General features: G+C 46.0%; 1 protein-coding gene across 1 annotated transcript; it reads left to right on the forward strand.

The window, feature by feature from the left end:
• The first annotated feature begins 878 nt into the window (after positions 1-878).
• Positions 879-23,166, forward strand: LOC127031379 (somatomedin-B and thrombospondin type-1 domain-containing protein-like). Its single transcript, XM_050918147.1, has 5 exons — positions 879-1,101; positions 11,749-11,943; positions 12,962-13,040; positions 15,977-16,153; positions 23,048-23,166. Exons 1-5 carry the CDS (start codon positions 879-881, stop codon positions 23,163-23,165), a joined length of 792 nt encoding a protein of 263 aa, XP_050774104.1. The 3' UTR covers position 23,166.
• Positions 23,167-23,906: the final 740 nt, after the last annotated feature.

Consider the following 23,906-nt stretch of genomic DNA (forward strand, 5'->3'; position numbering starts at 1 on the left):
AGTCCCTGGTCCATGACTAGGGCTCCCAGGTGCTATGCCTCAGCTAACCAATAATAACATGATGTAACATCACCATTGCTAGCGGAAGATCGCTGGAGTGTTAGAGCAGATGGTCAGGGTTTATTACCCAGTTGTTTTGCCATAGCATGTAGGGTTCCCCCCCACCAACCAGTACCCGGGCCCCACTGCACTAGACGGTGCCCACACCAAGGCAGTCTCTGCCCTCGTGCAGTGGCTCATGTTGGCCTAAGGGAAACCCGGCGCTACCGGACCCTCGTTAGGGATGTGTGGGGCTCTTCAGAGGCAGTTTCAGCGCTACTCGTTGAGGTCAATGGCTGGCCGCAGCCTGCCGAAGGAGAGCGGCGGCGGAGGGGCAGGTGAATGAAATGAGTCCCACAGTCCTGCCCCCCGCAATGCCGAGCTCTGAGCTGGTCTGTGCGGATGAAACACTCAAGTCTGAGCCGGATCGCCGGCACGTGGGTCCAAGGGCGCCAGCGCCGAGCACCGGGGGGGCGGGCAGTAGGAGGGTCCCGGGTCCTGGCCGGTGTGTCAGAGCTGGCTGGGGAGAGGCCGGCCGGGGGAAAGGTGCCTTGCTCCTTTAAATCGCGGGAGCTGAGCGCGATCGCCGGCCGCAGGACTGAGCTCAGGTTGGGGGAGCCCCGGGTGCGGCGGGATTCGCCCCCTCCCCAAAGCTCAGCACGTTGCGGGGACGATGGGTTGAGCAGCCGCTGGCACCGCCTTCCCCGGGCGCCTGCTCCGCAGCAGCAGCACCTGGGGACCGCGCCCCTGCGGCGGCAGCTGCCGGGCTCCGCACGCGGTGCCTGCCTGGGCCCGGCCCGGTTTGCATTTGCTGCCCTCGACCCGAGCCGGACGCGGCGATGGCTCGGGGCCCCGGCTCGCTGGCGGCGGCGGCGCTGCTGCTGCTCCTGGCGCCCGGCTCGGAGTCCGGCTGCGCCGAGCTGGGGCGCTGCTGCCGGGGCAGAGACCTGGCTTGTGTCAGCAGCGGCTGGAGACCGGACCGATCCCACGGCGCCTGCTACTGCGACCAGGCGTGTCCCCGCACCATGGACTGCTGCCACGACTACCCGCAGGCCTGCCCAGGTGGGTGAGGGCGCGGGCTGTGCCACCGGGGCTGATCCGGAGAGGCGCCTGCACCCCCAGGTGCCGAGCACTCAGCACCCATAAGTCACTTTGAAAGTGCCAGACTCCCATAGGTGCCACCTGCCTGTGGGTCTCAGGGTGAGGCAGTGAGCACCCATGTGTCTCCTTGAAGCCCCCAAGTGCGTGTGGGGGGCCAGGAAGAGGTGCCAGGTTCCCTTAGGGTTTGGCTCAATATTTGTTACTTTGCTCTGGATTTTACTGACTAGGGTTTGTGCTGCTGGGCAGCCCCTGGTCCGATCTGAAAAATGCCCAGTGGCCCAAGGTGTTCGGTAACAGCCTGGGCAACACCTTTCTGGCTTGGGATAAATGCTTTGCAGTCTCCCTTAGCACCCCCCTGCCTTTTCAGGTGTTTAGAAGTTAAAGGGGTGCCATTAACTGGAAAGTAATCTAGTCTGTTTAAAACAGAAAGTGGCTAAAGAGCAGTTTCAGATCCCACACCTGCCCCAAGTTCCCTCTCCGTTTTGGTATCGTGTGGGACCATAATGTGTGTCTGTTTTCAGAAGCATCCCCTGTTATTGTGTGTAACCTCCCATCCCAACAACAGAGGGAACTGGCTGTGCAGGAGAAACCCCAAACAGGCCATCACAAATGCACACAATACACAGACTGTTTTTCTCTCATCTCTTCTAGTTATAGGAACCCTGGGCACTACTTATAACAAGAGTAGGTAAAACTTTCTGAGGCAGCAGTATGATAATACATTTATGATTTGCCTCTAAGATTAGAGTCAACTAACCTTCAGGACGTGTCATGAGGCTACTCAGGTGAAGTGTATTATTTTAGTGATACATGTATCACTATAGTATCTGAGCACCTCTACAAGTATTAATTACGTTTCAGAAACTTCTGTGGAATAAGGAAATAATAGCTCCATTTGACAGAGAGGGAAACTGAGGCACAGAGCTTAAATGACTTGCCCAAGGTCATACAGGAAGTCTGTAACAGAAATGGGGAAAGAACCCAGATCTCTTGAGTCCCAGTCCTGTGCTTAAATCACAAGACCTGCTTTCCTCTCATTAATGAATTGCTATCTCTAGGACCAGATCCTCTGCTGGTGTAAATTGCTACAGCTCCTCAGAAGTCAGCATGCTCTCAAACTCTGTGTGGGTTCAGGCTGGGATGTGAGTGGGTTGGATCCTGAGCCCCAGTCCATGAGCAGTTGTGTTTTCATATTGATATGCAGTTCAGAATGGCAGGGGAGTGGAGCAAGCAATAAAATGCTTTAGAGCAAAGTGCAAATCTTTAATCAGGGAGGTAACTTTGTCCAGAGACTGGTGCAATCACCTGCCTGTTTCCCACAAGCAATTTCCTCAGAGTCAGGTGCACGCACAGGTAGTATTCTTAAGTGTCCTAGTCACGGTCTCCATATTTTCCCTCAGTTTGGCTCTGCTCTAACAAAGTTTTGCAAACATTTCTGTGATCTCTTGGGAGCACTACTTTGAGGGAAAATTCCCTGTGGGAAATGACTTCATTTAATTATTTTTTAAATTGAATTTAGTGTTGGTGAAAGGGGCTGGGTTGGCAATTCTGGAGACTGAAAACCCCTGTGTATCCAACATGCACAGCATGGATTCCATCAATGTAAACGACATCTGCATTATCTCAGCCCTAACCTAGAGGGATTAACTCCAGGGATGAGAGAAGAGCTCAGTCACTTTTCCAACTTGGCTCCTCTGGGCTGAGGCTGCCAGTGAGGGGTCTGTCCTGTTGGTGCTATATGTCAGGATGGCTTTTAGTGGTGTGGACACAGGCCCACTGGGAACTGAACTGTTTTGTATGTGGGGAGTGTTTGAAGTATAGACACATTATGATTCACAGTGACCATGCCCTAGGGCGGGGTTCTCACAATTTTTTTGGTGGCCTCAGAGTGCTTTGCATGTTCTTGTCTTTTTTTTTATTATTATTATTATTGTTTCTTCTTCTTCCTCCTTTTTTTTTCTTTTTTTCTTTTTTTTTTTTTTGGTAAAAGTGGTTGTCTGTACAACAATTCTGAAGTAAATTTAAAAATGCTTTGACATAATAGAACTCCAAATAATAATAGGTCCACATTTTTTATTTCAGAAAGACAAATATTAATCCAATCCAGTAATGATATGAACAACAAACCTAATCCTATTGTTGTATGTTAGAAATACAGTATGATAAAAGTTCTGGGTATTACCACATCCATTGTATAGATCAGATTAATTGCAAAAACTCAGCAGCTCTTTGAAAGGAAAGTCTGCAGGATCTTGGGTCTCCTGTGAAATTAGAAGAGACGCTTTGAGGTTAGCATCAGCAAGGCAGTTTCAGTACTTGTTTTTCAGGAAATGAAGTGCACTGAAGCCTTCTCACACAGCACAGTAGTAGAAAACAGGGACCAGCAAAGCAACTTTAGCGATGGGCTTCGAGGTATCCTCAAACAGGTACACGTTATTCCAGAACTCCTGTACTGTACCACCAGGCTGACTGAAGTAGGTTTTCATTATTGAATCACTTCACATTTTCAGCATAAGGGATCTGAGATTCCTTGAGTCCAAAGAGTCAAAGGAAGCTAATTTGTCTTGAAAGGCAGTTAGTTTGTTTGCAGCCAAAAAGGCTGAACCAGAGTTGTTGAGTAGGTCAGTCACAAAGGTATGCTGATGGAAAAAGTTTTCCTCACTGAAACACTTTTCAAGATCCTCCAACAGGATACTCAGCTGTAACTGAATACCTAAGCTGACTTTTTGCTTTACATTTTCATCCTGACAGCTGAGAAACTGACTAAGCTCATGGTTTTAAAAAAACAAAACCTGAAAAGTCCCATTCCTCTTGTAGGTGCTGGACGATGTCGGTGATAGTCATTCTAAATGTATTAATTATTTCAATGGTATCAAATATTGTTAGCTAAGGTTTCTGAAGCTCCAGGTTCAAAGAAGCAAGCTTTGGTAAAAACTCTTTTTCAAAAAGAGCAGGTAACCATGTACTTCTGGATCTTGTAGTTTTTGGGACAGTTCTGGTGAAACTTTTATTCAAAACCTTGGGGAGCTCTTCTGATAGCTCAAACAGCCTCTGTACGTGGTCACTAAGCCAGTGGACTGAATTGTAATTCAGCAGCACCTTGTGTGTTTCACACTGGTCTAGGGGGCTGTGCATTTTATTTAATTTTAAATGAAGCTTCTTAAACATTTAAAAAACCTTATTTACTTTACACGCGGCAATAGTTTAGTTCTATATTATAGACTTATAGAAGAGACCTTCTAAGAATGTTAAAATGTATTACTGGCACGCGAAACCTTAAATTAGAGTGAATGAATGAAGACTCGGCACAGCACTTCTGAAAGGTTGCCGACCTCTGGTTTAGAGCATCTTCATTAAAGTGCTACAGCAGTGCAGTTGCACCACTGCAGAATTTTAAGGGTAGACCTGCTGCTGATGTCCTCGGTTAAAGGAACTGCAGAGTGGGGGGAGGGGTGGTGAAACAAACAAAATAACCTCTCACTCCCCTTACCTTAAAATGTTGCTTTTCTTAGTTTAGAACTATCAAGTCACATCTTCCCTGAAAACCTCCTTGGAAGACTAGGTAACTGAAGTGGAAGAGTTCTTAGCCCTCAGCTGAAGAGACTGGGGGTTGAATTATTAACCAGGAGAACTTTCTTCCCAATTGTATGCCAGGTATTGGAATTAACAAAAACCTAATTAGAGAGAGAAGACGGATGAGTTTGTTTTTTTTTATTGGACCAATTTCTGTTGGTGAAAGAGGCCTGCTTTCAAGCTGCTCAGTTTTTCTGTAGGACTGGGAAAGCTAGCACTCTGAGTCACCCTAAATAGAATTAACTGCCCACTACACTTTGAACACCTCTGCACTCATGGGACACAGAGGGTTAGTGGGTTAGAGATTGCCATAATGAGTCATAAATCCAGTGTCTTTGTTAGACACTAAAAACCATGGTCTTAATAAAGTCACGAATTTAAGCTCCCGGGCTTATCTTTGGAAGGTGTGGCACAGGTTTCCTTTGAGGACAAGAACCGAGAGGTCACGTGTGAAGTGATCATTTTGTGAGAAGTGTTCACCCACAGATGGCATGGTATTTTTGTGTCTTGTCGTTTTTCTCGGAGAGCTCCTTTGAGAGTGTAGTGATTCTGACTTTGCCCACATAGGTGGTGGTAGGACATTTAGTGTACTGGGTAAGGTGTTGTGATAGGCATGTGTAGGACTGACGGATCTTGAAAGGCATGTTGAGGGGGTGGGGGTGGGAGGGTTGTTGTCTGTAGGTTATGTATCTGTTCCTCTGGCAAGGGTGGTGAACTTTGAGACGCTTGCTTATGATGATCTTGCAAGGTTGGTGGGGGTTGTTTGAAGACTGCAAGAGGGGCTTTGGGAAGGGTTTCTTTCAGGATGTGGTCCCCATCCAAAAAATCCAATGATTGACTGACTGTCAATCCTGTTTCCTCTCAGTTAGGTTTCACTCCCAGTGATGGTTAGATTGAGCAGCAGTCAGGAATAGCAGATTTTATGTATGTATGTTTTTTTAAAAATCCAATAATTTGGCTGTGCAATACTTGATGTATGTAACCATGTGATTCCTTTACTGTTTGTCTCCTATTGTGTGCCAGTCATTGAGTCTTGTTCACAACCTAATCTGAAACTCTTGGGTTGGGGCACTGTTTTTTTTGTTGTTTTTTTTTTCCTTGAAGTGTTTTATATACCACCTAACGTAATGGGCCCTTGAACATGACTGAAGCCTTTAGGCATTACTGTAATCCAAATAACCCTTTACTTGTTATATAATGCTCCTCCTAGTTTCCCAGTTATCTAGAGAGTCTTCCAAGAAAACAAGGAATGGTAACGGCCAAATTTCTCATGTATAAAATTACAGGAAAAAAAATCTTTTCATGCATTGTAAATAAACCAAAAAGGCAAGTAAAATGTTCCCTCTTTATAGGTCACTTTTGCAAAAGTTGCCAAAATTTTCAGCAAACCACCTGTTATGAATACTGCTTATTGTGATGTATGTATAAATGATAGTATTTTGAAACAGTACCATCTAGCGGTGTATTGTAGGTATAACAATGTACTAGCCACTGAACTATGTCCAAAAATACATAGAATCATCGATTATTAGGGTTGGAAGAGACCTCAAGAGATCATCTAGTCCAACCTCCTGCTTAAAGCGGGACCAATCCCCAAATGGCCCTTCAAGGATTGAACTCTCAACGCTGGGTTTAGTAGGCCACTGCTCAAACCTCTGAGCTACGTGGTCATTTTCCATAAAGGAATAACTTGGAGGAAAAGATATTAGTAATGGTTCATTTGTACTGGATTCAAGGAACTCAAATGTATTTGATATTGAATCATATCTCTAGACTGTTTCAAATTATTTTTCCTCATTACAGATTTACTTTATCCAAGTAATATTACAATGAAATATTTAAAGTGTGGTATTAATACCTGAAGCCAAACTTGGCTGAAAGAGCAGGTGATTTCCAAAGAGGATTCATTAGAGGATTAATGTTGGCCATTGTACAAGCCAATAAGCATTTGAGATTTATTGCTGCATCTTTGGAACAGCATCTTATTTAGCTCTTTAATGCCAATTACTGATATTGATGTATGGCTACAGAAACAAAATGTTCAGATTTGTTTGTATCTGGATGATGCCACATTGGTGGGTGTGTGTGTGGTTGTGGTGTTTTTGTAACCTTTTCAAAGGGAATGGGAACCTCCCCAAACACACTGAAGACAATATGAGCAGCAGTTTCAAATGAAGTTAATTCAGTAACTAGAAATTATCTGTGTGTTACTGGAGATGAAATGGAGGCATTGTGACTAGTTTGAGGCTACGTGGCAAGTGCCTAGTGTTGTAAAGTATTGAACACCCTGAACTCTTCATTGATTTGAATTGGAGATGAGACAGTTGGCACCGCTCAAGATTGGGCCCCAACTTCAAGGCAGAGCTGGGATTGGATCTCAGGAGTTCTTTGCATTTGAGCCTAGCATAAAGGGTCAGCGTCTGCCATCCGTATTCATTTGAAGTAGTACTTTAAGCCCCAAGTGGTCATGGTGATTTCAGTGGGGGATACTCCTGGAGTACTACTCTTGGTGAGCATGCATCCTACATACTCTGGCCCTAAACTAGGAGACTGCATAGCTAAGTGCTATAGATTCACAGTGAATGGGACTGAAGCTGAATGGGAACATCCGGACACGGGAATGATTATCACCAGCAGAGAGAAGCAACTATCTGGGGAGTCCAATGGAAAGCCAGAGTCTGTCAATATAACATGTGCTGTTGTAGCACAGTATGGCTTTCTACACGGTTTCTATGTAGGTGTTTGTAGAAAGCTGCCTCAGAACCTGAGGAAGGTGGATGGAGAGTGGATAGGTTGATTCTGGATTATGAAGTACGAACCTGAACTTTCTAAAATAGGAAACCAGGATGAAACTGAAATAGAGTAAACTCCCAGACAATCTGGGCAGTGAATGTCCCAGTTACTGTTCTCAGTTGAGCAAGGAAGACTTGAAGTTGGAGGGAGTGATGATTATAGACAGGATGTGAGGTAGCCTGCACATTCCAGACAGAAAAGAATTACTGCACAGAAGGGCTGGCAATAGAAAGCTGCTGGGGAAGCCATCCAGAGGCCTGTCTGGAAAAGCAGAGATGCCACAATGACCAAGGCTGAAATACTGGCTTCCTTTCCTGCTGATTCAGGTGCAGAATAGTCTGGTGTGTGTCAAATACACTGGGATGAAATAGGAGGACTGCAAGGACTGTCAGGCTGGAAGGAGTTACTAGTGGAGTTCCTCAAGGATCGGTTTTGGGACCAATCTTATTTAACCTTTTTATTACTGACCTTGGCACAAAAAGCGGGAATGTGCTAATAAATTTGCGGATGACACAAAGCTGGGGGGTATTGCTAACACAGAGAAGGACCGGGATATCATACAGGAAGATCTGGATGACCTTGTAAACTGGAGTAATAGTAATAGGATGAAATTTAATAGTGAAAAGTGCAAGGTCATGCACTTAGGGATTAATAATAAGAATTTTAGATATACATTGGGGACGCATCAGTTGGAAGCAACAGAGGAGGAGAAGGACCTTGGAGTATTGGTTGATCACAGGATGACTATGAGCCGCCAATGTGATATGGCCGTTAAAAAAGCTAATGCGGTTTTAGGATGCATCAGGTGAGGTATTTCCAGCAAAGATAAGGAGGTGTTAGTACCGTTATATAAGGCACTGGTGAGACCACACCTTGAATACTGTGTGCAGTTCTGGTCTCCCATGTTTAAGAAGGATGAATTCAAACTGGAACAGGTTCAGAGACGGGCTACTAGGATGATCCGAGGAATGGAAAACCTGTCATATGAAAGGAGACTCAAAGAGCTTGGCTTGTTTAGTCTGACCAAAAGAAGACTGAGGGGGGATATGCTTGCTCTTGATAAATATATCAGAGGGATTAATATTAGGGAGGGAGAGGAATTATTTAAGCTTAGTACCACTGTAGACACAAGAACAAATGGGTATAAACTGGACACCAGGAAGTTTAGACTTGAAATTAGACGAAGGTTTCTAACTATTAGAGGAGTGAAGTTCTGGAACAGCCTTCCAAGGGGAGTAGTGGGGGCAAAAGACATATCTGGCTTTAAGACTAAGCTTGATAAGTTTATGGAAGGGATGATATGATGGGATAATTTAATATTGGCAACTGATCTTTGATTATCAGCAGATAAGTATGCCATGTGGGCAGTGATGGGATGTTGGATGGGATGGGATCTGAGTTACTGCAGAGAATTCTTTCCTTGCCCACATGCTCAGGGGTTTAGCTAATCGCCATATTTGGGGTCGGGAAGGAATTTTCCTCCAGGGCAGATTGGCAGAGGCCCTGGAGGTTTTTCGCCTTCCCCTGCAGCGTGGGGCATGGGTCACTTGCTGGTGGATTCTCTGCAGCTTGAGGTCTTCAAACCACAATTTGAGGACTTCAATAACTCGGACATAGGTTAGGGGTTTGTTATAGAAGTGGATGGGTAGGGTTCTGTGGCCTGCTTTGTGCAGGAGGTCAGACTAGATGATCACATTGGTCCCTTCTGACCTTAAAGTCTATGAGTCTATATTTTGGGGGGCTGTTCATGAAACACTGTATAATACACTGATTTTCTTCTGCAGGGTCTGAGTTTGTCAGGATCATCTTGGGGGGTGTTAGTGCAACAAACTGATGCTCAGTCTAGCACTGATGTTGCTACTTTCCTACATAATGGCTCAGTTCTGTGAGGTGCCACATGTCCGTTGTCTTCAATGGGACATGAAGGCTCTTAGCCCCTTATAGAACCATCGGGGCAGTTGCTGATTGTGTCTCTTCATGATATTGGGAGTTTAAACCTCAGAACATAATTTTGACAGGTTAGAGCCTTGTCCAGGAAGATGGGGGCCAGGGTGGACCTGATGAGGGATTTATGTAATGATGTGTTGTCTGCTCTGGTCTAATGATCTGCAGTGGATCCTTCTGTGAGGAATAAAATCATAGCACATTGCATAGTGCTGCTTGTTCTTGGGGCTGTTAAGTGGCAACCTCAGCAGAGTCAAGTCTGAAAGGGGAGTGGTGACTGAAAATGAGGTGGGGATGAGGAATCTGATTCCAAACTATGGAGGTGCTGAAAAAATTAGCATCAGGTAAGGAAAAAAAAGGGAGGAGGAGTAATCTAGTGAGCAGAGCATGGGAACTGGACTTGGGACATGTTCTTGACTGATGTGAACTTGGCAGGGTGGGAAGAGGCAGAGCTGGAGTGAGGCATTGGGGGAAGGGGTGGAGTGGGGATCAAGCACCTCAGGGGAAATGAAAGAGTCAACACCTGTGGTCAGTACCATAGCCCCATTTTACAGATGGGGAGGCTGAGGCTCGCAGAGGGGGAGATGGCTGGCTCAGGGTCACACAGCTGTCTTGAGGCAGAGCTGGGAATAGAACTCAGGACTCCTGAGTCCCAATCCAGAGCTATGTCCTGCCTCTGAGGATCTCAAATTACTCTACAAATGTTGATGAATTTTTATCTCAAAGCAGCTTTTGGGATGAGCATGCACCTCAAAGCAGCTCATGGGATGGACTGTTCATTGTCATCTCACTCTTACCTTGTACACTCTGGTCTGTCTGACTGTATCTGCCTGTTGTCTCTTGTCTTAGATGGTAAGCTCTTTCGGATTGGCGCCATCTCTTTACTGTGTATTTCTACAGCGCTTAGCAAGCTCTCAGCCCTGATTGGGGTCGGTAGGTGCTATTACAGTACAAATAAATGATTATAATATTTATTCCTATCTCAGATGAGGAAACTGAAGCACAGAGATGCAATGACTTGGCCAAGATCACATAGGGAAACTTGTGGCAGAGCCAGCCAGGGATAGGAAACCAGTTCTCCCAACACTCAGTCTTATGCTCTAATCACTCAACAAAACTATCTCCAATACCATTTTTTTTTTAATTGTTCCCCCTGCTACTTAGTCCTGTAGCTATTTCAGCTTGTGGTTCCCAGGTAGCCTATGGCAGTGTTCCTCAACCAGGAGTCCGGGGGACCCTGGGGGGCTGCAAGCATGTTTCAGGAGGGTCTGCCAAACAGGGCCTGGATTAGACTCACTGGGGCCCAGGGCAGAAAGTCGGAGCCCCACTGCACGGGGCCCTGAGCCCTACCACCTGGGGTGGAAGCCAAAGCCTGAGCAATGTAGCTTTGTGGGGGACCCTGTGGCATGGGGCCACGAGCAGTTGCCATGCTTGGTACCCCCTAAGGCCAGCCCTGGCTTTTATATGGAGAAATACAGTTGTTGTGGCACAGGTGAGCCATGGACTTTTTATAGCATGTTAGGAGAGAGGGGGAACCTCGGAAAGAAAAAGGATGAGAACCCCTGGCCTATGGGGCAGTTTAAGGACCATGCACTCATTCAGTTGTGATGGGACCAATGCCCCAGATTTCTGTTCTAGTCCAAAGTTTACTTGATGCCTGAATGAAACTACCACCCAGGTGGATGAGAGGCCCTGGGGAAGATGGAACCCTTGGTGGTTTTGCGTAAATATTTCCCGAATTAGCAGTAACAGAGGCAGCAAAAACATAAACATGCACTGAATAAACCCAGAAATGCTGCTAGTACTAAATATTATTGTAATGCTTGTGTTACTAGAACAAGGCCCAGTGACCCCATTCCAGGGACAGATTGCACAGACTTCTCTGCCATGTTTGCTTTGGTGACTGAAAAGGGTAAGGAGGGAGTCTTTATTTGAAATCTAAAATATTATTCTGGGTAAATTTACCTTTTTGTGTGTGTACAGGTCACTTGACCATAAAAACAAGCATAACCGTTTTACAGCAGTGCTTCCTTGCTGCAGTGTAGCTACGTGGGTGCAAAACCCTCTAACGCAGACCAGCCTCAGTTGTTGAAACTTCCTCCAGGGTCAAGTAATTTCCTGCGATGAGAGCATGGGGCCTTCCATTGAAACCGTTGGGAAGTGCTCTGTGTGTGACCGAATATGGCAGGCAGTCTTGGTTGGCTGCAAACTCAGCATCCTGCAGCTTTAGTCAGGGGAAGGTTCTTGTGTGTGAACAATTTCTGCAGCCTACATTGTTGTTTCTCACCCCACTCTCAGAGGTCTCCTGTGCTGTATCCGAGTGGAGTGACTGGAGTGGCTGTGCAGAGCCTTGCCGGGCAACATATCGAGTTCGGAGGAGACACGTTGTGCAGGAGCCTAGAAATGGAGGCAAGGCGTGTCCTCCTCTGGAGGAGAAGGCTGGCTGTGTGGAGTATTGGAACCAGGAAGGAGCTGAGTGCAAACAGTCCCTTAGTAAGTGCATTGAAAACGCAACCTCTTGGGCACATGGCTGAGTCCTGGGCTGAAGAGGGCTTGTTTGAATCCAGGGGTCTGGCCACTAAACCTTCTTTACAGTGTTTGTTGGCTGGAGTTATTTGCAGATAAAGCCTTTGGGCCCAGTTCTGCTCTGTTACACCAGTGTAAATTTGGAGTTGCTCCAGTGAAGTCAGTAGAGTTACCCTGGATTTACACCAGCGTTACTGAGAACCGAATTTAACCTTTTATATGGGGTTCGTGGGCATCCTTTCTGGGACCTTTATTTTAATTCGTACATGCTGTTTAGTGTAAATCTGGTATGTTTCAAAAGTAAAACACCAGGAGTCTGATTCCGATCTCACTTGTGAGTGTAAATCTGGAGTAATTCCTGTGAAGTTGGTTGAGGAAAATTCTTATAAGTAGGAGGGAAAATTTGGCCTTAGGAGGTGCTGAGCAGTAGTTTTATAAATCAGCTGCAAAAGTCATGGAGGAATGGCACCCATCAGAGACAAAGTATCATCTTTCCTCACCCAGTTTCTCTTGTGTGCCAGTTTCTGATGTAAATCTGGAGTAAAGGCTGATTTGATCTTGAATACATTGACTTTCTATGAGTGTAACTCCTCGGACTACTGATTTATTTATTTATTTTGCTGATGTCTCTGGAACTGGAGTCTGGCTTTGGCTTCTTTACTAGTGTGGATTTAATAGTTCAGGTTTATTTTAAATCAGCTTTCTCAAACCTGCTGAGAGTTGCTATTAAATTAACCGTGATTTTGTTCTCCGTTGGTTGGCACTGCTCTGATAAAAGGCAGTAAAAGGGGATGAATATAAATTTATCTCCAATCAAATGCTGGCTATTCAATGATAATATGGAATTGTCTTTGATTTCTTGCCAAAGTAAAAATTATGTGCCATTAAAGACCATCAGAGCCCCAGTCTTTATTGTTTGACAGGCACAAGTGGGCTCAGTGGAGTAGTGTCACTTACCATGCATGCTATTTCTCTTTGTGCACAGTTCCAGCATTAATAACTACAGGAGGTTATGGGAATGCAAGGAAAAAGAGAGCTGCGTCCAGCGAAAATGAAAGATCAGGGTAAGTAGGGGGCTGCAGTGTAATCACGCTTCACACACCTTTTCTCATTGGCTTCAGCATGTGCAGGATTGTACCCAGGGTCTTGTCTGAGAGCAAATGTTCAACAGGATGAAGACCTCTAGACTGTGTCTACGTGGCATGTTAAGCCTGGACTCTGACTCAGGTTTGAGCCCAAACTCCCCTTCTGCCCACATACAAATCAGGACATGAGTCCTATGACCTGGCTGGCTGGGGGGGAGGGGGCCGCGGGCGGGTCAAACTCGAGTTCCTCTGTGAAATTTTGCAATGTGGCCACAGGTCAACCAAAGACCCCAGTCAGAAGGTCCAGGTAGTTCAGTATGGATTCATTAGCATGGTTGCAAGAACCAGGTTCAGTAAATGTGAACACAGGTTTACAATTTAGTGTGAAACCTAAAGTGCAGGTTTGGAAACACCGAATCTACAAGTCCAGATCCCACAAACCCTTAAAGCCTGATTCCAGTGCAGCACCAACTTCACAAAATAAAGAGCTTGACTCTCTGTTTGGGGACATCAGTGTAAATCAGGAGTAACCCCACTGAGGTCAGCGGGACTCCACAGATGTAAAGCTGGCGTGATGGGGAGAGCTGAATTGTAGTTGTTGCTGTTTAGCATCCCATAATCAAAGTGCAGTCATTTCGGCCTGTTCCCTTGACCTACTTCTCTCTGGGTCCTGTGCCCTTTTCTCCCATCATCATGTGCCTGGGCTTGCTGGCAGGGTAGTTCTGTCTCGCTGTGCTCTTTGCTGTTTGTTTTACCATGAATAGATTTCCAGCATAGACCATGGCCTAAATAGTCAGAAAAATGTGTGTATGCACTGGTACTGTCATTGGTACTTAGAATAAATCAATCACTGATGTAGGAATGTCTCATCTCAACTGCATAGGCCCTTGATGCCTGTTAATTGCTGTCAAATAGAGTGCGTTTATGGACCCCCTGTTTTTATCCTGTGTGTATCTTAGTTTTTCTTAATTGTTTACAGTTGATCTTCAGCTTTGTAATGGTGACAGCCATTTGGGCTACAGTGTGAACCACAGTTATCCTCAGCATTAAAGGGAAAGCGTGGGCTAAGGAGGGTCCAGCTCCAGCATGCTGGGAGCTGTAGTCTCTGTGGGCAGCACCTCTGTATTAAACATGAAGCCAGGTGCAGCTGGCTCCGTTTTATGCAAATTAGCTTTGCCCTTTGGGCTCTTGGTAAATTGCAGCAGAGCAGAGTCTGGGCATGCTTGCTGTGTAGGAGGCAGGTTATTGTACTGGTTGGCTCGATTGCATCAAGAGCTGGAGGGAGATCCAGCTGATAGGCTTGGCTCCCTTAAGCTCCTGCTGCACATTTTCCCCCAATGTCACCGTTACACAGTGCGGGTACTGGCAAGCATCAAGGTTCTGCATGTGGCTCTCAGGTGCACTTTAAATCCCGTGAGAGACAGACATGCGAGTGCTGATCAGTCGCCAGGCCGGGGTTCTCGACAGAGCCACGAATTTGGCAAACGTTCCTCCTTTACGCTCACCACAGAGAACTAAAATCTGTGAGGGTGCTGACTTTGGCTTTCTCTCCCTGCTTCTCGTCCCTGTAGGGGCTGCTTTTGCTATTGCAGACCCATGTAGCAGACGGCTGAGAGGGATTGCTGTGTATTTTCTTGTCTCCTGCCTTACTTGGTTTTGCAGGCTGGTCATTCTCTGTGGCATCTTATTTCAAGCTCCTGTGGAGGGGTTTTCTTTGTTGTCACCTGCCATTCTGTAAGTGTCACAGGGAGGATATTGGTACCTCTGACACCCTTCGGCAGCTGTGCACTTGCTGGTTCCTCACCCTTGCGCGTGCACAAGTTTCCATAATGTGCACACATCCATCACCCTCATTTAAGCTTCTGCAGGGAAAGCTTCTGCTTGTGCACAGGGCCGGCTCCAGGCACCAGGCAGGTGCTTGGGATGGCAATCTGCAGGGGGCCACAGTCCCTGTGTGTTTGCCCCCAAGCAGCGCGCGAATTGCCGCCGGGGAGGGCGGGAGCAGTCCGTGTGCCATTAGGGCGGCTCGCGCGTTTCCATGGTGGCGGTGTTTTGGCGGCGGCTTCTATGTCCACTTGTTCGCGGCGGCGCAGCTTCTGTCTTCAGCTGCCATGGAAACGCGCAAGCCGCCCTAAGGGCACACGGACTGCCCCCGCCTTCTGCAGTGGCAGTTCAGTGCGCTGCTTGGAGCGGCAAAAACAGTAGAGCCGGCCCTGCTTGTGCAAAACCCCATTCTGTGATATATTTGCAGACAGTTACTGCCACCTCCTCAAACTTCCATTCTCCTCACTGAACAAGGCCAGTTCTTAGCCTTTCCTCTAAGGTTTGGTTAAAAACACCAGTACAGCATGATCTGAGCATGGCACAAATAGAGTGCTAAGTCTGACTGTTAGCCCGATAATCCTCATCAAAAAGATGGCAGCTTCACCCCACTTCAAAGCAAGTACATTGCCATAGAAAGACCTCCAATTACCTGAGAGTTGGGTGCTGTTATGAATTATTCTGCAAGACATGTCTTAGTTTCCTATGAAGAATTACCGTTGTTAATCGAAACTAAGCACTGGGGGCAGTACGGTCCCATGAACAATGCAGTCAGCGGACATCAGCTCTATTCCTGGAGCATCATTTACTTGCTGTGTACCTCAGTTTCCCTACTTGTAAAAGGGGCATCAGCAATATTTACCTTCTTTTTTGAGAAGCACTTTGGTATCTGTAGGTTGAAAGCACCTATGTTAGAGCTGAGTGTTGCTATTCAATCTAACTTGTCAGAGTAAATGCACATGGTGTGTTTTGTGATGCATTTCCCCTCTTTTAAAAAATGATCTTTGTTCACCCAGTCTGCTCTGGGTCGCTCGGTCACCGGTAGGTTTGTAATGCAGCTGTTCAGCTAGCTGAGACTGTCATTTCTGCTGCAGGTATTGTGTCGAATTCCAGATCACAGCCATCACGGAAGGCTGTTTGCAGGGGAGCGGTTCCTATACTCAGTGGATGCGATATCTGAGCAAGGGGCACACGGTCTGCGTGGAGTGCCAGCACCCGGCCCTGGATTCCAGGAGTCTGCATTGCTATGGGGATGGCAGTGGAAGCGATAAGTAAGAGCCCTGAATCCTGCCTTGTTCGTGTCTCTTCAGATTGGATTTTTATATTCCTCCCCATTGAGCTGCTTGGAGAGTTTAATAATACCCTGTGCTCACCTCTCACTTTACATCTTCAGAGTCCTGTACATATATTAAGTAATCCTCACTGCACACTAGGTGTTAGGTAGGTGATATTATAATCATTATTTGACAGAGAGAGAGAGAGAGACTGAGATGAAAGGTCTTGGCCAAGGTTGCATGCTAAGCCAGTGGCGGAGCCAGCATGGGAACTCAGGACCTCCTGTGATTAGTCCACTAAATCTCACTACCTCCTTATTTAAGTAGCGCAGTCATGATTTTTTTTTAAAGGCTCTCCTGTTATCTGACCAATGTCCCATGGCCAGCAAATAAAACCAAATCTATTTGCAGGCTGGCACTGGTTAGAAGAACCATTTACTTCACTTGAGTGGACCTGTGGCTCATCTAGATCTGTACTGTGTTTCCCCAAGTGACCCTAACTGGGTGGTTCAGAATAGTGTGTTTCTCCCTGACCCCAGACATTGGTGCTCTGGTGCTGAGGACTGGTAGCCAGTGTAACTGGAGATCAAAACAAATCTTTGCATTATCGCACCTTTCACCCAGGAATCTCAAATTGCTTCTGCAGGCATTAATCACGCTGTACAGGTGGGCCGAAGAAGAGGAAGAACTTGCCTGTGGCCACACAGCAAGTCAGTGGAGGAATAGAGTCCTGATTGGCCAATGCCCTGCTGTAGCCACTAGACACCACTGCCCCTCCACTTTTCTCTCACACAGTTCCCTTCCTAGTTACGTCTGTGTAACAGGTGGAATTTAATTTTGTTTTTAACATATTTAAAAACCCATTGTGGAACTGCAGGGCAACCCAGCACTGGAAATGACTGTGTGGCAGGGCTGTGGGTGTTTGCTTGTAGCTAACTTTAATATTGAAATGAATAGCTCTGTTTTTAAATACTAACCATAAACAAGGATTATGAGGCTTGAAAACATGCTATATATTACACACCCCTACTGCAGCCAGTAATAGCCTTTTTAGGTAGAGGCTGCCCATGGCTTTTAATGAGAACAAGTCATGTTGGATTCTTTTCCTCCCACTCTTCCCCCTGCTTAAGTATGAAAGTTGCAAAGATCTTTAGATAAAGAGCAGCGAACCCAGCTGATGTGGTCAGTGGAACTAAAAAGTGTAATAGTTATTTTGTTGGAAATCCTGGAGCCAAAGAAGAGCATCGGACTAGGTGAAATGAAAAATATCTGCAGCCCAGTTTCCTTCCCAAGGGTGTGGAAAGAGACTCTTCCTCATTTACCAAACTGTCTGGTGAATAACATCATCTACATTCATAGCTTTATAGAACTGAGTGACATTTTTTTTGAACAGTTTATTCATGGAAAAATGCAGGTTTATATTGACTGGAACTATTTGCACATTTGGGTCAAAGTCAGTAAAGAGTTTTGCCTGGGGGGAGGAACTTCCAAAAAGCTAAAATGTGTTTTCAATATTTTTGAAAGGAAACACTTTGACTTTTCAAACTACATTTTGCTTAGAAATTTTAGCTCTTTTGTTTTCAGGTGGCTTTTTAAATAAAAAGAAGTAAAACAAACCCTAAAAGTCATTTTGGATTGAACTAAATGTTTTGTTCTGACCCAAAATAAATGTTTTGTTCAACTGATTATTTTTGGGGGTGGGGATGGGGGTGGGGAAGATGGTCATTCACTCAGCTTTAACACTTTAGTGTATGGGGCAAGAAAAACGGCATTGTCTCTGTTAAAAATAGTAGTCTCTGATGGCAACCTGGAGAACTGGCAAGCTTAGGGCAGTGTTAACAGAATATGGAGTGAAATTCTAGCCCCGTTGAAGCCAGTGGGAGTGTGGCTGTTGACTTGAATGGAGTCAAGATTTCACCCATGGTGCCTTTCATCTCTAAGGAGCTGGCTTGAATCCTTTCGAGTTCAGCAGAGATGGAATTTGTTCCCATCTGTTTGCTGTATAGTGGTGTATATGAGATGAGTTGCTGAGCTAATCCATTTCCAGGTACATGAAAAACTGGGAAGTGAAACCAATTATAAAACATAGTGAACTTGACTAGTCTGGCTTCCAAGCTGAATCAAATAAGTCTCATGGGAATTGGCACCAGTTGGCCATCTTGTCAAGGAGTCCAAGGGTTCAGTGGGGTTTGGACAGTGAATGCCTCTTGCAGCACTAGAGATGGTCCTTCCAGATAGCACTGGGGCCAGATGGAGGAAGCTTACACTGCTGCTGCCTATGTCACATCTGTTTTGGGGATAGCCTTCTGGGTTGTCAATCTGGCACCTTCCACCAGCCCTAACATCACTTAGGTTATGTCTTCGCTGCAGAGGGATCCCAGAGCTCTGACTCACTGCAGGCAGAGGACCCTGGAGCCACACCAGCAGTGGGTGCTGAGCCCACCATCTCATTTTGTCAGGGATATTTTTAGTGAATGTCAGGGACATGTCATGGGCTTCTGTGAATTTTTGTTTATTGCCCGTGACCCGTTCCTGACGTTCACTAAAATTATCCCTGACAAAATCTTAGCCTTAATCATGGGCTTTGAGCGAATGGGCTTTCTGAACGGTGCTGGGGTCGCTAATGGCACACATGCCCATTGTCTGCCTCCACCCAGTGCACATGAGTATGTAAACCAGAAAGGACCCTTCTCAATCATTACGCAGGCCTTGCTTGACCATGGATAGAGGCTCATGGGCACCAACGTGGGACACACCAACAGGGTGCACGATGCCAGGTTATTCTGGTGATCTTTCATTTTCAAATTTGGACAAGGTGGGACTTTATTTTGGCCCAATGTATCTCAGTGAGGTGTCTGTGCCTAATGTTGGGAGCCTACCTTCTACTGCCCTGGTTCATGAAGCCCTACTCTGATGTGAGAGCACCTGGCAGAAGAAAGCTTAATTAGCAGTTTCAGGCTGGTGGTGGAATGTGCAGTTGGCCAATTGAAGGCAAGATGGCGCAGCCTACAAATCCATTGGGATGCCATTGTGTATAACGCCATTCCTGTTGTTGGGGGGTGGGGTGCTATGCACTGCAGAGTTATGATGAAGAGACTAATGAATAGGAAACCATGTAGAGATTAAAGAAAAAAAATAAAATGAATTCACCTTTAATAATCTAAAGGCAAGGCACTGCTCTAGCCCTTAACAAGGCAAACCTTCTGTGATGAAATCCTTAATGGAATCTTAATGGGTTGATTACCCCCAATAAATTAAAATCCCTGAGTGATTAGAATAGTCCCAGCCTTCACAGTCATCTTGTTTCCGTTCATTTCATTCCTTGACTCCCCATCACCTCAATCCTTTCATCTCCCACCGTAACTCCCCCTGCTGTTTGAAAGCAAAGAGAATTCCCAACAAGTTTTTGAGCCATTTTAGCTTTTACTTCAGGGTAAGAGATTTTGTTGGTTCTTTTGTTCCTTTCAACTGGATTTGTGTGACCTTACCTTCTTGAGGGGGCAATGGGGCTTGGAACTCTTCCGGGGTGGTGGGAAATATTTTTATGATTCACACATTAGATGATAGCTCTTCCTAAAGCTACCACGAAATGTTGTGCAAGTTATGGGGGCCAGTTTTATTGATTTCTCTAATTGCTGTCCTGTGTGCGATTCACAGTATTTGGTGGTGGAGCTGAGACCTGTTTGGAATGTCTTATATGGGCATGTCTTAGCACTGCACTGGTGCATGATGCTCCCTTTTCACTTCCTTCCAGAAATAGGCTTTAAGGACTGGCCAAGTGGGATGGAGGCAGGGATAGCATGTGAGGGGGGGCATATGGAACTGGTCAGCCATGATCTCTGAGAAGGAAGGGGAGCAGGTGGGATGGGAGAAACGTGTGTTGGAGGGCATTGCCGCTCCAGTAGAGTAGCTAGACATATCAGAGTATCGACTGAGTTTTGAAACATTTTAGGGGAGCTCTTGTCCTGCTAAACTCCTCAGGCCAGAATCTGTGAGCCCGGGTGAAGCAGGCAGCAGCAGCTGGCAGGAGCTGGGATACAGCTTTGCAGTATTAGTGAGCACTTGGCCAGATCTAAGTAGAACTCTCATCCTGTACACCCAACCTCCCTTCCCCACAAAGTACACTGGTTTCAATCTTTAGCCTATGTAACCGTTCCAGTTATGCTAATAGGATAAATTGATCTATTTTCTGGTGATCATGCAGGCTGAACTATCTGCCATTCCTAGAAGGGGGTCACTGCAGCTCCTGGCTGAGGCACTACGAGGGAAGCGTGTGCAGCTGGTGCCTGGGTCACACCCATCCCATCTCGACACTTCAGTCCTCTAGCGCTGTCAGTTTGACAGCTGGCACCAGCATTTAATTCACTATTTGTTCCCAGAATGATTGTCAGGAAGTAAAACTTCAGGGAGAGAGTTTAAAATAAATTCAGCAGCGATGTTGTACTTTTGAATATTTCCCCCCCCCCCCTCTCTCTCTCTCTCTCAGCCTAGCCTGGCGCAATTCAAGCATTTGAGTAGCCAGTGCAGACTAACAGGAGATTATGAAGGCTGCCTGTGTAACCCATTAGCGAGTGGTTCCTTCTCTATGCCTGACCTGCAGAGAATGTGAATCTGTTAGTCACAGCTAGGGAGCCTTGGGTCTTTGGCTCAAGATGTAGCAGCTCCTGCTTGTAGCTCTGGAGGTGCCCAGTGTGATGGCCAAGTAGCAGCCATCACGTAAGTGGGGACAGCTGGGATGCTCCAAGGAGTCTGATTGGCCTCCTTGTTCATGGAAGGGTAAGAGGTAAGAAGCCCAACGTGACAGGACTGTAAAGTTATCCAGTGATCTTAGACAGGTAGTGGTGGTTTTGTTTTTTGTTTTTTAAATGGTACCAGACCTCAGAATACTAAGCAACAAGCACTGATGTCTGTGATGAGCATGCGCTACAAACTGCTGTGAGGAGCAGTGTCTGTGAGGATTAGCTGTTCTTTATAGTCTTAAACAAGATGTGGTGATTGCCGCCCACAAACAGCTTCACTTGGTACATCCAGATAGGGAAGTGGGGGAACATTCCTCTAAACATAACACAGACTGCGTTTCCTATCGGCAGTGCCAAAGCTGGCAAGTGTACTTTGTTTGAAGGAATCAAGCCTTTTAAAGATAAAGCTGTGGCCCGGGGAGGAGGAGAACCATACATGTGGGACCTGTCCATGTATGTAGCCTGCTCTGTAATATCTAGGATCTTGATTCTTCCTATGCAAACCCCAGTTCCTTGAAATGACCCAAAGCCAGAAAAGAGTGTTTCATTTCCCCCCGACCATGTGTGATGTATAAAACTGCACCCTGGAGCATGGCACCTCATATAACCAGCAGTGTTGCTGTCTCTGTACAATTGGCAGTGATAATTCAGGCTTCTGAGAATGATAAAGCAAACAAGAGCAATGGATCATTCTGGCTACTTTGCTGACAGCTCTTGCTGCTGGGGCGAGGACTGAACGAGCGATTGTGCTTTTCCGAAAGGACCAGGCTGAGACCTGTTGGCATGTGGTAGTGCATGTGTAATGGGAGAAGTTTGCAATGCTGCCGCCAGTGCTGTATCTTTTTCTATGGCTAAACTTCAAACTCCCTGTCTGTCTGGCCAGCACCTTTTTGTGCTAACATTAAGGGTACGCCCACACAAGAGCGAGGGTGTGATTCCCAGCTCACGTTAGACATGCTCTTGCTAGCTCTTCTCAAGCTAGCGTGTTGAAAATAGCAGCATAGCATGGGCAGTGGCAAGTGTCGGCACAGGGTAGCTGCGCTGCATACAAGCCTTCCTGAACCTTGTGGGCATGTGCTACCTTGTGCTGCCGTGGCTTCGCTGCTGTTTTTAGCCAGCTAACACGAGTATGTCTAATGTGAGCTGGGACTCTCAAACACTACATCTACACATCAGGGTAAGTATTTAAAAACATTTGCTTAAAATGGAACATTTCTCTAGTCAGTTCAGGATAAACACATTCAGTAACTTGCTGGGAACATTCAGAACCTAGGAGAAAATAGTTTAGAAGGTGACGGTGATGTTTCTGCTCTTTTCCTGCCATACAAATAGATCCGTGCTGCATGGCTCTGTGTTGCATAACATACTCATGCAGTGTCTATGGATGACAATGAGAGCTCTGCCCAAGGAAAGATGGCAGGATACAGAAGAGACTAGAGCTGGGTGAATTTATTTTTTTTTGCACAAAACTTTTTTTGGCGACACCAAAATATTTCATGAATTCCTGTATATTTCACCAAATTGTTTTGGTTTGGAAAAAAACTTAAAAAATCAAAACGTTTCGTGTTGACATTTTTGAAACAAATATTTTTTGTTTGAAACGTTCCAAAATTTCCTTCAATTTATTAAAAAAATCAAATTTAAAAAAATGCTCAAAATTGAAACAAAATACTTTGTTTGAGCTGTAACAATTATTTTATTCCCTCAGCTGCTCAATTACCAGTGAATCAAAAAATCTCTTATTTGCCCAGGTCTAGTAGAGGTTGGTGATCTTCACTGAAGAAGTGAACTTTGCCTGTGGTTTGCAGCTTATCAAATGCTTCAGTACAAGAGGACTGATGGTGATCTCACGTTACACTGCTTTTGCAGTGATGTAACCCCATTGGTATCAATAGTTGATACTGATTTCACTCGTGAGAGATCAGAATCAGGTCCAGTGGGTGCAGAATGATGTCAGACAGAAGCTTCAGGATTTATTGGCTGATTTCAAACAGCGGCTGAGTGATTGGCTATTTCTACAGAGCAGCCAGCTTCCTGCTTAGCAGCCTTGCTGGAGCCCCCATTAGTGATGATGCATTATGCACTGGGGTACTGTCCTTGAAGGAGTTAATACACTAATCCCTTCCTCCCCACTTTTGCTTTGTTCCTCCAGGAATCAGCTGCTGCACTGGCAGGCCGTGGGGAATCCCTGGTGCAAAGGAACCTGGAGGAGAGTTCGCCAGCTGGACACTTGCTCCTGTCCTTCCGTTCACAGTTTCTTGTTCATCTAGCGCCTCTAAGCCCGAGTCCCGTGATTGTGGCTTTGGCACAAAGTTTGAAGTAACAACCCACCGCAACTGCTAATCAGTCAGTAAAGCCCCTCTTGGACTGCTTCAAGGAGGTTGCCACCTGCCAACGTTGAGGCTGAAAACCCCTTCATATCCACCCATGCCCTTGGCTCTCTGAAGAAGACAGGCTGACAAAGCAACTTGAGTCTTTGTCCCCACACTTCCTTCCATGAATGTCCCCTGTGCTTGAGAGCAGCCACCCTGATTGGGGTAATCAGTCGCCTACTCTACTTCCAAGTCCCTCCTTCCCTGAGACATGCCAGCGAGAAACCACCAAATAAGAGAATTCAAAGAAGAATTAACGTACGTGTATTGTTTAAAAACCTAGCTGAAGTAGCCAACAAGAGACATGCAAAATGAGTCCACTCAAACTGCCTCCTCTCCATACAGATAACCCCCCTGTCTGGAGGGCACTCCTCCTTTCCCTCAATGCTTGTTATTTTATGTTGGGTTCCTGGTCTGATGTAGAGGCCAGTGCTGTACCTATTGAAAATTGGGGCAAAGCTCTCATTTACTTCAATGAGAGGAAGTTTGAGTCCTTAGGGACTGATCCTGAAGGGTGCTGAGTGCCTCCTGGGTGTTGCTGGGCACCCTCCACTCCCATTGGGCTGGATCCTGCTTCCATTGAGATATACAGTAACTCCTCACTTAACATTGTAGTTACGTTCCTGAAAAATGCTACTT

Source organism: Gopherus flavomarginatus, chromosome 11 (assembly GCF_025201925.1).
Source record: "Gopherus flavomarginatus isolate rGopFla2 chromosome 11, rGopFla2.mat.asm, whole genome shotgun sequence".
In the NCBI taxonomy this organism is placed as follows: domain Eukaryota; kingdom Metazoa; phylum Chordata; order Testudines; family Testudinidae; genus Gopherus; species Gopherus flavomarginatus.

What these genes read in the sequence shown, in the direction of transcription:
- LOC127031379 (XM_050918147.1), top strand. Translation starts at nt 879, where the DNA reads ATGGCTCGGGGCCCCGGCTCGCTGGCGGCGGCGGCGCTGCTGCTGCTC. An exon ending in CTACCCGCAGGCCTGCCCAG is followed by an intron (nt 1,102 to 11,748) that starts GTGGGTGAGGGC and finishes CCCCACTCTCAG; the next exon opens with AGGTCTCCTGTGCTGTATCC. An exon ending in AGCGAAAATGAAAGATCAGG is followed by an intron (nt 13,041 to 15,976) that starts GTAAGTAGGGGG and finishes TTTCTGCTGCAG; the next exon opens with GTATTGTGTCGAATTCCAGA.